At 40.3% G+C, this 14,969-nt stretch overlaps 1 protein-coding gene across 1 annotated transcript; it reads left to right on the top strand.

Annotated features, from left to right (window-relative positions):
* Window positions 1-3,568: 3,568 nt before the first annotated feature.
* Window positions 3,569-8,908, top strand: G6PC2 (glucose-6-phosphatase catalytic subunit 2). Its single transcript, XM_001513825.3, has 5 exons — window positions 3,569-3,786; window positions 4,390-4,499; window positions 6,145-6,256; window positions 7,182-7,297; window positions 8,329-8,908. Exons 1-5 carry the CDS (start codon window positions 3,569-3,571, stop codon window positions 8,838-8,840), a joined length of 1,068 nt encoding a protein of 355 aa, XP_001513875.1. The 3' UTR covers window positions 8,841-8,908.
* The last annotated feature ends 6,061 nt before the right edge of the window (window positions 8,909-14,969 follow it).

Consider the following 14,969-nt stretch of genomic DNA (forward strand, 5'->3'; position numbering starts at 1 on the left):
ACGAGGTCTGACCCGATATGACAGAATTTATGTTCTTGGATTGAAATAAAGTTCTAGGGAAAACTGCAAAAAGTGGAAGAAGCAAGTGTTGTATTCCACCAGAATGAAATGTTAAAGTGGATATCCTGGAGAGGAGGGCAGCTGAAAAGACAGGGTGTTCTGAAGGATGAGGACTGTGATGAACTATGCTTGAAAGAAAGAAGTAGTAAATATTGGAAAAGTGAGGATGAGTTAGAAAAGAGGTCAGAAAATAGATTGGTATGCTAAGCAGACAGGATGAAAGAAAATAGTATGAAGTAAGTAGAATGATCTCTTTGAACTGTATTCAAAGCAAATAACTCACTAAAACTACTGTAATGTGAATGCTAAATTACCACCTACCGCTGTTAGGCCTACACAGTGAGTTGCAAAATAAATCCACCGTGCTTCCAAACTGGCATCTAACAGCTGGAGACCAGTTTCATTTTTGAAAAGCCAAAACAGACTGGGAAGGATAAGGCAGGAAGATGCCCCTGGATGATGTTGCTACCTTCCTGCCTGCAGCTGATATCTGGGTCACTGGGGATGTGGTGATTTCAGTCCTTCCAGCTAAATAATAGGTGATGCGCCACAGCCCGAAGCATCTGGTTAGGCAGCAGACCCCCATAATTAGCTTTCCGAGTCAAGGTGCCCCACAGCCTCAGTCTCATTTGGCTAGGTAAATTACTCCGTAGTCTGAATAACGAAATGTTCTTTGAGAAAAATACTAAATCTGCTGTGGATGCTTTGGAGCTAATTTCCAAGCCTTGTGCCTGGAAGAATCTGTAAGATATTAAGTAATGAATGAGTTTAATTTTTTTTAAAGAAGCTTCTGCTGTAGGAAATGTATTTGACACATGGTGCACTGTAAACCTCAATGCATCACTCAGGTTCTGATTTAAGGAAAGGAATTGCAGCAGAAAATGAGCGTTATAAATCACGTAGTACTGATACTGGAAAAGAGCAAAAAGAAGCTTAGACCACAGCTTTTTACTTTATGGCTTTCCCCATGGCTCATTAAGGAGACTCTGCAAACAGTTTAGGATCTGAATCGGCAAAAAAAAAAAAAAAAGGCTTTGAAGCATAGACACTGACTGGACAAAGCAAACCAAACCAAAGATCAGAGGTAGCCTCAAACTCAATCGAAGTGCTTCTCTCTGGGCTTCCTTGAAGGAAAACCACAGTCCAATAATTCAGGTGGTTTAAAATTGTCAGAGACCTTTTGAGATCATCAAATTCATGGCCCCTCCTCTACATGGTGATTGGTATGCCATTCTGGAGAGTCGTTTTCCCTTTTTCTTCAGCAATCATTACAGAATGGTAATTATTAAGAGTTTCCTAAGTGTCAAAGCACTGTGCTAAGCAGAGATGAGAAAACTAAGGCCAGAGGGGTTTGCCCAAGGTCACGGGGAAGGCCAGAAGCAGGGCCAGGACTAGAATCAAATCTTCTGACTCCCAGCCCCTGGGCTCTACCAGGGGTAGGGGAGGAGGTGGAGACAGACGAGGTGACTGAAAGAGGGAGAGGGACAGCGGATGATAGGTGAGAATGGTGGTAACTGTGATCAGTACTCACTTCCCCTTGCCCGTAAAAGAAGGTTAAGAACATATGCCCCGACCACCTGTCTGGACTCTTGACAAGGTAAACTGCAAAGAAAAGTGTCTATATAGAGTCAAAGTAAATGAGTTTTATAGTCAGAATTCAAACTCATAGTTTTTTGGAGTGAAAGAACTAATCAGAGGGTCAAGATGATGATGAGTAAAAGTGGTTTTCTAAATGACTAGTTGGGTAGCAGTTGCATGAAAATAAAATGGGTTAAGTTAGGGTCTGGTGGAAATGTCCCACCATTATGCATGTCGATCACCTGTAAGGAATTATTTCTGGACCTGCTATGACATCCAAAGCAAGACTGAGGATCATTAATGAGGCAGGAGAGGAAAGTTTGTAATGGGGCTATCTAGGCTGAGAGGGTCCGAAGACTGAAATGGGTTCACCATTAAACAGTACAAATTTTACCTCAGCACTCAGTTCGTGTAAGCCAACAAAATCAAGAGACCACTATTAGCCACAGCCTGTCTTACCAACTAGATACCAAACTCCTTTTCCAGGTTGGGAAAGATGGTCTCTATACTATCATTTAGTACGAACATTCACCATCACAAGCTAATTTAAGTTCTTCGATAGACTACTCATTTTTAAAGCACTCTTAGAGTCTTTCAGTTTGCAGGACTTAGGCTCAGTCAGTCGTTCTCCTTATTATATCCATGTAGTTGGATTTTAGTCTTTTAAATGTCTCTACTGAATTTGATTTTTTCCCCTTGCACTGCTACCACCGTTAGATGGTAAATTCTATGAGAGCAGGGACTGTCTCTTCTATTTATCTTCCCAAAGGTATTCAATAAATATTGCAGCTTGGACCACTCTAGTTTGTCAGGATCACTTTGAATTCTGATTTACGATTTATAAGCTAGTAGGGTCCTTGCCAAACTCGGTGTCACCTGTAAATTTGATGAGTATGCCCTTAATTCCATCAGTCAAGGCACATGAAAAAATATTAAATTCCAATAAGAGTTCTCTGGGCCTGGGTATGATCTTTAGTCTTCGTTACCCTGCTTTTTTAGTTAATAAGACTTAACATATTCCCCAAAGCAAAACTTGCTTCTTTTGCATACTAGCTTAATTTAATACGGAATGTAAGAAACCTTTCCTTAAAAACAAAACAAAACAAAAAAACTGAAAGCCTGTTATTAGAAAACATGTTGTCAGGCTAAGTTTTTCATCTCTTCAAAGAAGCAACATGGCAAAGTGTGTACAGCATGTGCCTGGGAATCAGAAGGTCATGGGTTCTAATCCCTGCTCTGCCATTTGTCTGCTGTGTGACCTTAAGCAAGTCACTTCACTTCTCTGTGCCTCAGTTACCTCATCTGTAAGATGGGGATTGAGACTGTGAGCCCCATAAAGGACAGGGTCTATGTCCAACCCGATTTGCTTGTATCCACCCCAGTGCTTAGTTCAGTGCCTGGCACAAAGTGCTTAACAAATAGCATTATTATTATTATTATTATTGTTATTATTCCAGTTCATCATTTTATTCTAGAAACCAGATATCCATATTCTATTTCAAATTAACATACATTGCTCTGAAGGCTGGTTGATATATAGCAATTATTTGCATATTTTTCAAGTCAAGCATAGAAATTAGTACTGTCTGACCTTCGGAGAAATGAACTGTGTAAAAATTTGAGCAAACATGTTCCAACTGTTCCCACAAAAGAGGGTTGCATAAGAAATGTATTGTGTTTCTACCAAACTTTCCTCCTGATTTGCTGCGGATCAGCATGTACTTCACCTCCTTGCCTCCAATTAAAATCACAAACAGATGAGCTTTTCAACAGTAGAGAGTTGATGTGCCCCCCCACCCCCCATCCCCAGATGGCCAGTCACATGCCACATTAACAGCCAGACATGCCACTCAGGCACCATATAAAAGCACGGGAACTCATCGCACCTTGCTTCCGAAACCTGTCTCTTCAGAATCATTTCTCACTGGAGATGGATTTCCTTCATAGGAATGGAGTTCTTGTCATTCAGCATTTACAGAAAGACTACCGGGCCTACCAAGATTTTCTAAACTTCATGTCAAATGTTGGCGACCCACGGAATATATTCTCGATTTATTTCCCTCTTTGGTTTCAACTTAATCGAACGGTTGGTACTAAAATGATATGGGTAGCTGTCATTGGAGATTGGTTCAACCTCATATTTAAATGGTAAGAGACCTGGAATCTTTAAAAATTTTGCTGACTTGAAGTCTCAACCATCGTAAGATTCAGAAAATAGTTTACTTAGAGATAAAAAAAGAATGCTTGTTCACAAATACAGTTTTAACTGATGTAGCCTCTGATATAGGTGACTAAGTGCTTTGACATTGCTTTTTCAAGGTTAATTCTTTGTGAAATTTCAAATGTATTTTATGCTCATTTTCATGATAAACCAAAAATGAATAAGCTGAGCCCTCAGCCGCACATACTGATAAATACAGTGAATTAGCCTTAGAATAATTTAACTTCCATAATGTCCATCACCCAAAGATAGTGAACGGCTTTATCCACAGGTAAGATTTAAAGTGTTAATTTTTGTCTCTGCTTTGAAGGGAATATAAGGCGTTAAAAACATAGGTCATAGAACCAAGGTTCAGGAAGACAGAAAAAGGTGGGTGAGATTCAACACCATGATCAGCAATATTTATCAAACCCTGTTTCAGGCAATCCACTGAACTGGGAACTTCTCTGTTTACTACAGTGTTTGCACCATTTCAATGACAATATGCTCTTCCCCCTTCAAGTGCTAATTCTAGGTTTCTTTTTTTGCAGGATTTTATTCGGCCATCGCCCTTACTGGTGGGTCCAAGAAACTCTGATATACACTAACCACTCAAGTCCATGTCTTGAACAGTTTCCTACAACTTGTGAAACAGGACCAGGTAAGAAATTTGGGCAGCTTCAGGGTCATGGAAGTTACAAATCAGAATCCAGCCACTTTTTGACACCTTACTGAAGTATAAATTGAAAAAGCCTGGGATGAGAAGGCTGAGTGCAAATATGGGTCCTTGGGAAATGGAGAGAAAGGAAGATATTCTTCATGAGCAATTTAGATCTGTATTATTATTTAGTGCCTCTATAAAAGCATCTTTCATATTTACTAGACAAACAGCATGGCTAGAGGAAAGAGCATGGGCCTGGAGGTCAGAGGGCCTGGTTTCTAATCCTGACCCTGCCATTTGTTTGCTATGTGACCTTGGGCAAGTCACAACTTCTCTGTGCCTCAGTTGGCTCACCTGCAAAATGGGGATTCAATACCTGTTCTCCCTCCAGTACTGGTAACCAGCATCTATAGAATTATGTAATCCTGGGAACAACAGTCTTCAAACTCTTAAGTGGTAGCCTGCTGCTCTTAATAAAGTAATAGTTATAGTATTTGTTAAGTGCTTACTCTGTGTCAATCATTATATTAAGCACAGGGGTAGATTCAAGTTGTTCAGGTCCCACATGGGCCTTAATAATTTCCACTCATATTTATGATTCAATTTCTCATCCGGCAGCAGTATAGTTTAGTGGAAAAACAAGGAGTCAGGAGACCCAAGTTCTAGCTCCAGCCCTGAGTTAGAGGCCTACTGGGTGACTTTTGGCAAGGAGCTTGGTCTCTCTGAGTCTGGTTTTTATCTGCAAAATGAGGATATGAATGATACACTCCCTACCTATTAGATTAGGAGCCCAGTGTGTGCTAGACACTCTCTCTGATCTGATTTTCTCATATCTACCTCAGCACTTTTAGCCCAATGTTTGACACAATAAGCACTTGATACATGCCATTATTTTCTGTGAATAGAAAATAGGCTACTTAGGCAACTGAGTCCTTTTAAAGTGTTTTGCAATTCAATTTTAGTTTGTAGGTACATAAAATATGGACATTCTTACTCTATTATGGAGGATCAAATGTATAACACTTTTTGTCCATGTAATTTGAAAATATACTTAATCTCACTAATTTACCATTTAAGTGTCTATTGAATTTATTGATCTGTTTTTGCCAACTCCTATCTCTTTGGCTCACCCAAACTATTTAGTGACAGTCATTAGACCTGCTCAGGTGGCAATTAAACATCCATAAAGAAAGAATAAGAACTTTTTTTCAAATATTTGCTGAATAATCACATCTATCCACTATGGAAGTGGGCTTATTATAATCGAAAAAAGTATTAAATTTGATTTATAGTTGGCATTTGTGAGTTAAATGTGAATACAGGTGATAGAATTAGTTCTCTGTATGCTCAAGTGCTTAGTAACTATTGAATGTATTAATTAATCATGTTTGGTTAAACTAAGATATGTGTATTTGTCCTAAGCATCTGATTTTTTTCCCTTCCCTATCACTTGCCAGCTTCCAGGGAATTCACTTGGCTTTTGAGAAGCTGCTTAGAAATCTGACTTTACTACAGTAATTTATTGCTTTTCTTGGATGGATTGTGGGATGTGGGGTGGGATTTGGAAGAGGGGTAGTTCTGTTGATTTCTAAAGTTTTTCACTCAGATTTGCTTTGTAAAAAATGTTCTGGTTTTTTTTAAATAGGCAGTCCATCAGGACATGCTATGGGATCATCTTGTGTGTGGTATGTAATGGTAACAGCAGCCCTGAGCTATACCTTGAGTCAAATAGACAAATCATCAGTTACTCTGCACAGGTCAGTTTTGTTCTAATTTCTGGACTCATTCAAATCTCCCCTCATTTAATATTAGCATTTCTTTTTAGTTATTTTAGTTCAGTTTCTTTTTAGTTCTTGATGTGTGTTTATTCCATCCTATAAACAGCCAATGAGCAAAAAGATAACTTGTATTTTGCATTAGGATATTGTTTCAATTCATCTTAGAATAAGGGCTACCACAATCTAGGGAACTGATCACTGATACTATGTTCTCAATTTCTTTTTATTGGTTAAATAATCCTCATATCATATATATATAACACACATATATATATATATATCATATAACCTAATCAGTAATTTTATTTCCCTACATTGAATTAGAAATTATGAGAATTTTTTTTTCAAATTTTGGAAGATCATTTTCTCAGTGAAGTCAGGCATTTTTTCTTTGAATAGCAGGTTCTATTTCTTTAGAAACAGTGTATGAGTATCAGTAAGCAGAGTGACCCTGGAAAATAAAGAGAATGGGCTCAGATGCTACACTCCAGAATGTGTAGATAATAATGATGTCAAGATCCTTGCTGCTGGTGAGGAAGAACACCTTGAATACATTTTCTGAGCTAGGGATGGGGTTCTTGAAAACAGATAATACTTTTATACCACACGTTTTCCTAATTGCAAGTAGATTCTGTAACATAATGGCATAAGACAGGAGAAAACCCTTAACTTGAAGTGAAATCTTGGACACGGTTTTCCTCCTAATCACACTGTCAACATAATTGCCCCATTAGACACTGATTCATTTAAGCTATTTTGGGAATGAAGAAAACACCTTTACCTATTATTGCCAATGCCTGCAGACCAGTGAGCACTAACAGTCCAATAAATAGTATTTAAATTTGCAATAAACAGAACAAAAATGGAAAAAATACAACCCTCTGACTCTGACTTTCTATCTTAGACTGACCTGGTCATTTCTTTGGAGTGTTTTTTGGTTGATTCAAATCAGTGTCTGCATTTCCAGAGTATTCATAGCAACACATTTTCCTCATCAAGTTGTTCTTGGAGTAATTGGCGGTAAATATAATGGCTTACCTTTAGTTTTGTAGCTGAAGTTCTTTTCGGTTTATAACGTCTATCTTCTAGCAAGCACCTTATTCCCTGTTTGGAAGTTTGGCCTTTGACAGGAGGGTTAGCTCCTAAATTATGGCCACCCAGCCCCTTGAAAGGTGAAGATGACTCCCAAATGGCCTAACTCCTTGGAAGTAATGTATTCCCTGGAAAATTCCAGTGTATTTAAATAGCAGCAGGGATTTCCAACATGGTTATATTAGAGCCGCATCCCATCCCTTAATCACACTTCAGAAACTCCAAAACCCAAAATTTGAACCCTAAGAAGGGTGTGGTTTAGAACCCTAAAAAGGTCACAGAAGAGAGGACTGGCCCCAGCAATGAGGACTGGCCCTCATATCTGAGTCGGTGGGGTGGCAACATTTCCTCACTTGCCCTTGTGGGCTAATGAGACTTATAGGTCTACAGGAACTGCAACATAAGCACTTGCTGCAGCCCAAGGATAACTGAAATGGGGTGCAGGAGAGAGCACTGAGTTTGGGACACCCTGACTCTGCTCTCTGTGCTTCAGGCCCTGCAGACTCAAACGCGTGCAACCCACACGGCCCATTTCTCACTCTATCAGTGAATCCCTATGTGAAATCTACAAGCTTCCTTTTAATGGCTCACTACTTTGCCTGGTACTGGAATTTCTGCCACAGTTCCTACCACCGGTTCCTCCACCAGAGTCTCTAAGAACAAGACCCAGGAACTCTCGGGATACTCAACAAGTGGGTATCTTGACAATCCAATGAGGGTGGGTTGAGCAGGTTGGAGACTAGCCAGTCATTTCATCCTGAAAACTGTGGTATTCTCTCTCAGAAAAGAAGCTTGGGAAGAAATGTTGGATGTCAACAGATCCTTCCCAGTTCTCCCCTTTTCCTTTGTGGATTTAAGTCTAAATTTTTTGGTAGCACTTGAAAGCAAAGGTCTAGTCAATGGCTGATGGGAAGGGGCAGACTGACTAATAATCTGCAATTTCTTTTTCTAATCCACAGGCATGCTTGTTGCAGAAGCATTTGAACATACTTCAGCTATCCAAACAGCCAGTTTGAGTGCCTATATGAAGACTAATCTGTTCCTGTTCTTATTTGCCCTTGGCTTTTATCTGTTTCTCAAACTTCTTGACATTGATCTTCTCTGGTCAGTTCCCAAGGCTAAAAAATGGTGTGCTAATCCCGACTGGATCCATATTGACACCACGCCATTTGCCGGGTTGGTGAGAAACTTGGGGGCTCTCTTTGGACTAGGTCTTGCAGTCAACTCTGAAATGTTTCACATGAGCTGTAGGGGAAAAAGTGGCTGTAAACTGAGTTTTAGGTTGCTATGTATAGTGACTTCACTGACCACCCTGCAGCTGTACAATCTTGTCAAGATCCCAACCCAGGCAGAGCTTTTATTTTACGGGCTATCTTTCTGTAAAAGTGCCTCCATCCCACTGGCTGTGGTTGCTTTGATTCCTTACTGCATACACGTGTTAATGAGGCCTTCAGAAAAGAAGATTAATTAGGGATGCTGAGAAAAGGGACTTCTTGACCTCCTCTGTGCCTCCAGACACTGAGGATTTTTTTTAAATGATATTTGTTAAGTGCTGATTATGTGTCAGACACCGTACTAAGTGCTGGGGTAGATAAAAGCTAATCAGGTTGGACACAAATCCTGTTCCATGTGAGGCTCAGTCTTAATCCCCATTTTACAGATGAGATAACTGAGGCCTAGAGAAGTTAAGTGACTTGCCCAAGGCCACACAGCTGACAAGTGGCAGAGCCGAGAATAGAATCCAGATCCTTCTGACTCTCAGACTTGTGCTCTATCCACTAGACAACACTACTTCTCATACTAGGCCACACTGCTTCTCTCATGTCATGTGGTCCTTTAAGGAGGACTATTTTGCTCTCTTCTGTCCCTCCATTCAACACTGGAGCAAACAAATGCTGCTAGGTCCTTTGTGTCACCTCTACCATCAGTAGAACCGATGGCATTTTTCTCTACAGCATTTTCAGGTGTCGTGGTGTAAATATGCAAGTTTCCTTAAAGGTGAGAAAGAGATTTGAAGGTGGCAGATGTTAGTTTTAACCTTCTCAATTAGTTGATGCTTTCTTTTAAAAGGGTGTATAGCTCACAGTTTCTAACATTTTGCTAAATGTACAGGAAGACCTGCTGAAGATGACCTTGGTTCATTAAAACAATTCTTTGGGCTTATTATGTGATTTTCATCCCAGGATTCAGAGCACTTCACTAATTTTAAATCCTCATTCCTACAAGGTCCCTCCTGGATTATGCAGGGTGTTATTCATTTACCCTGGTTTTATAAACTGAGATGTGTAGTTACTCGATCAAAGAAATTGGTAAGTGAAGCAACTTGATCAAAGTCATTCCAAGAGCTACGAACCCTAATCTCCAGATCCCTGTTAAATGAAACCAGCCCAGCCGCTAACTGTATTAATCCAATTATGTGCTGTGATCAAACTAGACCCAAATTATTTGTGAGATTATTTCTTTTTAGAGTCTCTTCAGACAATTTCTCAGCAGGGTTTTCCTTGACTGGCCCAAGTTAGTAGAATTATGGGGGCTAAGCTACCATGTGATCAGAGTCAAATCAAGTTTATTTTGTACATAGGGCAACTGCAAGCTGGAGTTAGTTCTAATTAGCTAAAAATATTGTCTGGTATTTTAAAATATCATAAATAGGTCTATGAATTATTTAAATTGACTTTCCCATTAAATACTTATAAATATTTATGGAAAGCATAACATTTCCAATTGACACCATTTGGCAAAATCTTTGAAAGATAACAAGTCCAAGAAAGTCAAAGAACGTGAATTCAGGTCACCTCTAAGGGCATAGAATTCAAAAAACAGACTGCCACCTTTCTGCAGTAGCAGCCAAACTTTTCCAAGGCTAACAAAACTGGATTATTGCTTTGGGATTTTCATTAGCTAGGGCAACAGGCTGTGAGAAGGGTACTGCTTTGAAGAAAAGCTTTCCTTTAACTCCAGTGTGTCTATTTTGACCGCTTTCATTAGAATGAGCAGGGAAATGATTCCTAATGTAAGGTCCGTCTGTTGTTTAATTTTAATGTTTATCTCAAGGCTGAATGTATAGAAAACCATCGTCGGTCCCTTACTTATGTTCAGAGGTGTCTGACTCCTGGCCCATCGAGTCCAGCTAGGTCAGATTTCCTTTTGTAGATTACATTCTGGTGCAGGTGAAGCTGCTGCCAATGCAGAATGTGTGACTGGATAGGCTGCCCCTAGTATTTTATAACTTGAAGAATTTCCAAACACCATAAGACAGTTTACCCTAATCGCTACCGCCATCCCAGGGGATGAAGAGATTGAAGAGGTTAAGACCTCTCTCAGAATCAGTCCCTTCCTTTTTCCAACACTCTCCTTCAGGGTAATAATAAAAATGATAATAATAATTCTGGAATTTGTTAAGTGCTTTACTATGTGCCAGGCACTGCACCAAGCACTGGGGTGGATACAAATCAGGTTGGACACAGTCTCTGTCCCACTTGGGGCTCATAGTTTCAATCTCCATTCTACAGATGAGGTAACTGAGGCGCAGAGAAGTTAAGTGATTTGCCCAAGGTCATACAGCAGACAAGTGGCGGAACCAGGATTAGAACCCTCGATCTTCTGACTCCCAGGCCCATGTTCTATCCACTATGCCATCCTGCTTCTCTAGATTGGTCCACCTGGCCTGAGGCAATTTGTCTTTCCAATTCCCATATCCTCCTAGCAGAGCCTGCTACTCTTCCAGCCAAATCCTCCTCCTGATAAGGGGAGGGAGGTAGCCTTCTACAACTTCCTTCCTTACAACAGCACAGAGGGGCTATGCCCAAACAAAAATATTTTCTAATTAATAAAGTGAGAATTTCCTGCACTGACCCAAAATTCCATAACCTGGACTTTCCAAAAGCAAATATTCCCAATGTCTACAATGTCAGCAGAAGAAAACCCAGGCATGGTACTTGAATTCTTATCCAATTGGACATAAATCTCAAGTAGAAATGAATCTGGAACCAAGTACCAGGAAGAATGTAGAATCTCTTTTCCCTGCAGAACCTTGAATTGAGAAAACCCTCTGCCTAGACCAAAACAACATGATCACTCAAACAATAGCATTTGCGTGAAGTGTGTGGGCCAGCACTGTATTAAGCACTTGAGAGAGCTCAGTGGAGTTAGAAGATAGACAAAGGAGTTTACAATACAGAGGGGACATACACACACACACACACACACACACACACACACACACACACACACCGTACAGCACGAAAATGCGAAAAATGGATATGTAGATGAGAAAGTGCTTAAATTGTAGGGCATGTAAATCGGTAAATTCAGAAGTGCTATGGGTGGGTGCGAGAGCATAAATGTATAGTTGGCACCACTACAAATCTGTACCCACGGCAAATGGATAAAATATTCTTACTGCAAGCTAAAGTGGCCTGATAAGGCTCTTAATTTATTGCAGATCTGGGAATGTATTACATTTACTCACCACAGGCTAATTTAAACTCCTATTTATTCCTTCACACCCAATCAAGCTGAAATGCTGTAGGATAGATAGTAAGTGCTAAATCTAATTTCAAATGTATTCTAATAACAGCAACTTGGATTTCTAGAACACATTCCTTCCAAAGAACTATATCATGAAAATCTTACTGAAAAATATACCAGTTTAGCCAAATACAAATTTATACTCATAGAACTGCAAGTTACCAAGAGTCAGCTCTGCCATCTAAAACACAGTTTATAATTCACTTTGAGATACTAATGACTGCCTTTGGTAGAGATCAGTAATGACTCGAATGAATTGGCTTTCATTTCTTATGGCAATATGGAGCTGGCTGGATAAGAGGCCTGAAAATGAGGTTAACTAAGTTTATATAGGTTACTGTGAACCCAATAATTATCATTTGTTACAAATTTGAAAATATTTTAGATTTTTCCAGAAACAATGAACTCAATTCTCCCAGTGGCATCAGGAATTTTGGGAGGAGTTTAAACCCTTTCAGACACCATGGGAACCATTCAATCAATCAATTAATCTTATTTGTTTACTGTGTGCAGAGCACTGTACTAAGCACATGGGAGAGTATAACAGTGAAGCAGACACATTCCCTGGTCATGATGAGCTGTTCAGTGCATTGCTGTCTCAAATGTGCATATGGTCCTGTATGGCACTAAATACCCCTTACAGTTCTGAAAGGGAGGGGATTTTCTCCCCACGGTGTCTAAATACAACCAGTAAGTATAGTTGAGTACCAGGAAAACTAGATCCATAAGTATTTTACTGGGGATATTTTACTGAAGGACAGTGCCAGACAATGGATGACAGCCTAATCTCTTCCAAAAACCGGAAACTTTTTTCCTATTTAAAAAAACAGCATGCTCGGAAAAGGCTGCCAGGGCAAAAGAGAATGAAGAGTGAGATCATCCTGGTAAATCACACTAGCATGTGTCCATGGGGAATTATCAGATCACTTCAGAGGCACAAAAGGTCAAACAATAATTCTTCTAAGTGGTACTGAACTAATTTCTACTGTGTGACTCAAAAGCACTCATGGGTGTTTTGGACCAAGTAAGAGATGCTTTAACTTACCTGGTGTGGCTTGTTCATGAGCAGCTTGGTAGTAGTAGTGGTCTACGCGTGTTCATGAAGAACTCTGATGGTCTTCCCCTGTAAAGTAAGAATCCCTAGGTTTCTCCAAGTTTGGACAACAGTTCTGAGGTTTTAGTATTCTGACCAGGGACCTTCAGGTTTATTTTCTAGGCCTAACAATTTAGAACTTCAGATTAGGCATCCAAGGTATCCTCTATTTTCTCATGCATTTCTGACTAGGAGTATATGCGTACTCATAGCTTGAGGTTTTTAGATGGTTATATCTCCACCTGCTTGTATCCTTTGTGCATTCCCCACTAAGTATACATCATCTGCCTCACTTCAGCCTCAAACCCAACCCCTCCTTTCTGCTTTCTTTTTAAATGGGGCATGTGATAAAGCAACCTCGTGTTTACAGAGTTTCCACTTTCACTATTATACTATTTCCTATGCTTACCAGATTAGCATATAGTTGATACTTTTCATCTGGGCCAGAATGTTACCATGGTGGGGTGGGGTACACAGTTGCATTAGGACATAATACTAGTACTAAGTGGCATTTGTTAAACACATTAAATGCCAAGCACTTGTACTAAGTGCTAGGCTAGATACAAGATAGTCTGAGTGGAAGAAAAAACAGGTGTTTCATCCCCACATAAAGATGAGAAAACTGAAGCAAATAAAAGTTAAGTGACTCCCTCTAGACTGTAAGCTCTGTCTGCAGGGATCAGGTCTACCAACTCAACTGTAGTGTACTCCTCCAAGCGCTTCAAACAGTACTTAGCACAAAGTAAGCCCAAGGTTACTCAGCAGGCAAGGGGTGGAGTGGGGATTAGAACCTTGGTCCTCTGACTTCTCGGTCTATGTTCCATCCATTAGCCAGGCTGCTTCATGAGGTGTGGAATCAGCATCCTCTAGGCAAATAGTAGCAGTAATGTGCTAAAGCTGACAGGAAAATAGGAGATGGACCAAGGGCAAAGAGCTTTAAGGAAATCAGAAAGCTGGTTTACTGGAAATCAGCAGTGCCTTTTTAACTCTCTTCTTTCCATTCCCTTCTGATTTTGGTTTTCAGAGGAATTCTTGGAGAAATGGAATTTGAGTAGCTATCAAATTGAATAGATTTTGAAAACTTTGACACCCTGGGATAGAACACAATACTGGCCTTTGAGAGAGCCTCTTCCATCCCTTTCTCTGGTGCTCCATTGGCCCCCCCCCCCCCCGCCTTGTTTTTCTCTATTTTCAAAGCAGAACAAACATGAGATTCAGAATGTTTGCCACAGTAATAACAGTGGTACTCTCAGATAAATCCATAATGTTTTAAAGCAATAACCCACTATCAGACATTTCTACACTGAGAAATGAAAAGGAGCATCTTTTCTATACCCTGCTTTCTTCATGGGTCTGTTTCCATAGCTGCAAAATTGGAACCTTTTGAATTGGGGCAGGGGGTGTCAAAGAGGCAGCCACCTCATGAAGCAGCGTAGCCTAGGGGAAAGAATGTGGACCTCAGAGTCAGAGGAGCTGGGTTCTAATCCCAGCTCCACCACTTTACCTGCTGGGTGATCTTGAACAAGTCACTTAACATCTCTGTGTCTCAGTTTCCTCATCTACAAAATGGGGATTCAAAACCTGTTCTCACTCCTACCTCAAATGTGAGCCCCATGTGGGACTTGTATCTACACCAGCGCTCAGAAGAGTTGTTGGCACATAGTAAGCACTTAACAAATACCCCTATTATCATCTCACTGTTCTTCCAAGCACCTTGTGGCCACTGCCATAGATGTGGTTCTGAGCTCGATGGACCACCAGCTAGGTCCTGAACTGGCAATGCTTTTGCTCTTAGGAATAGTACTAGTTGGACTGGAGTGCAGAATACATGATTCAGGTTTCTACAAAGAGGCAATTTTTCATTTCCAATACAAACTAAAAATCACCTGGTGCAGAGTAGCCTGCTCTTCCCCACCCTTCTTATTTCCCTGCAAAGCTGGAGTGGTGGGTCATGATGGTTCAGCAGGAGGCGAGGAA

The sequence above is a fragment of the Ornithorhynchus anatinus genome, chromosome 9 (genome assembly GCF_004115215.2).
Source record: "Ornithorhynchus anatinus isolate Pmale09 chromosome 9, mOrnAna1.pri.v4, whole genome shotgun sequence".
Classification (NCBI taxonomy): domain Eukaryota; kingdom Metazoa; phylum Chordata; class Mammalia; order Monotremata; family Ornithorhynchidae; genus Ornithorhynchus; species Ornithorhynchus anatinus.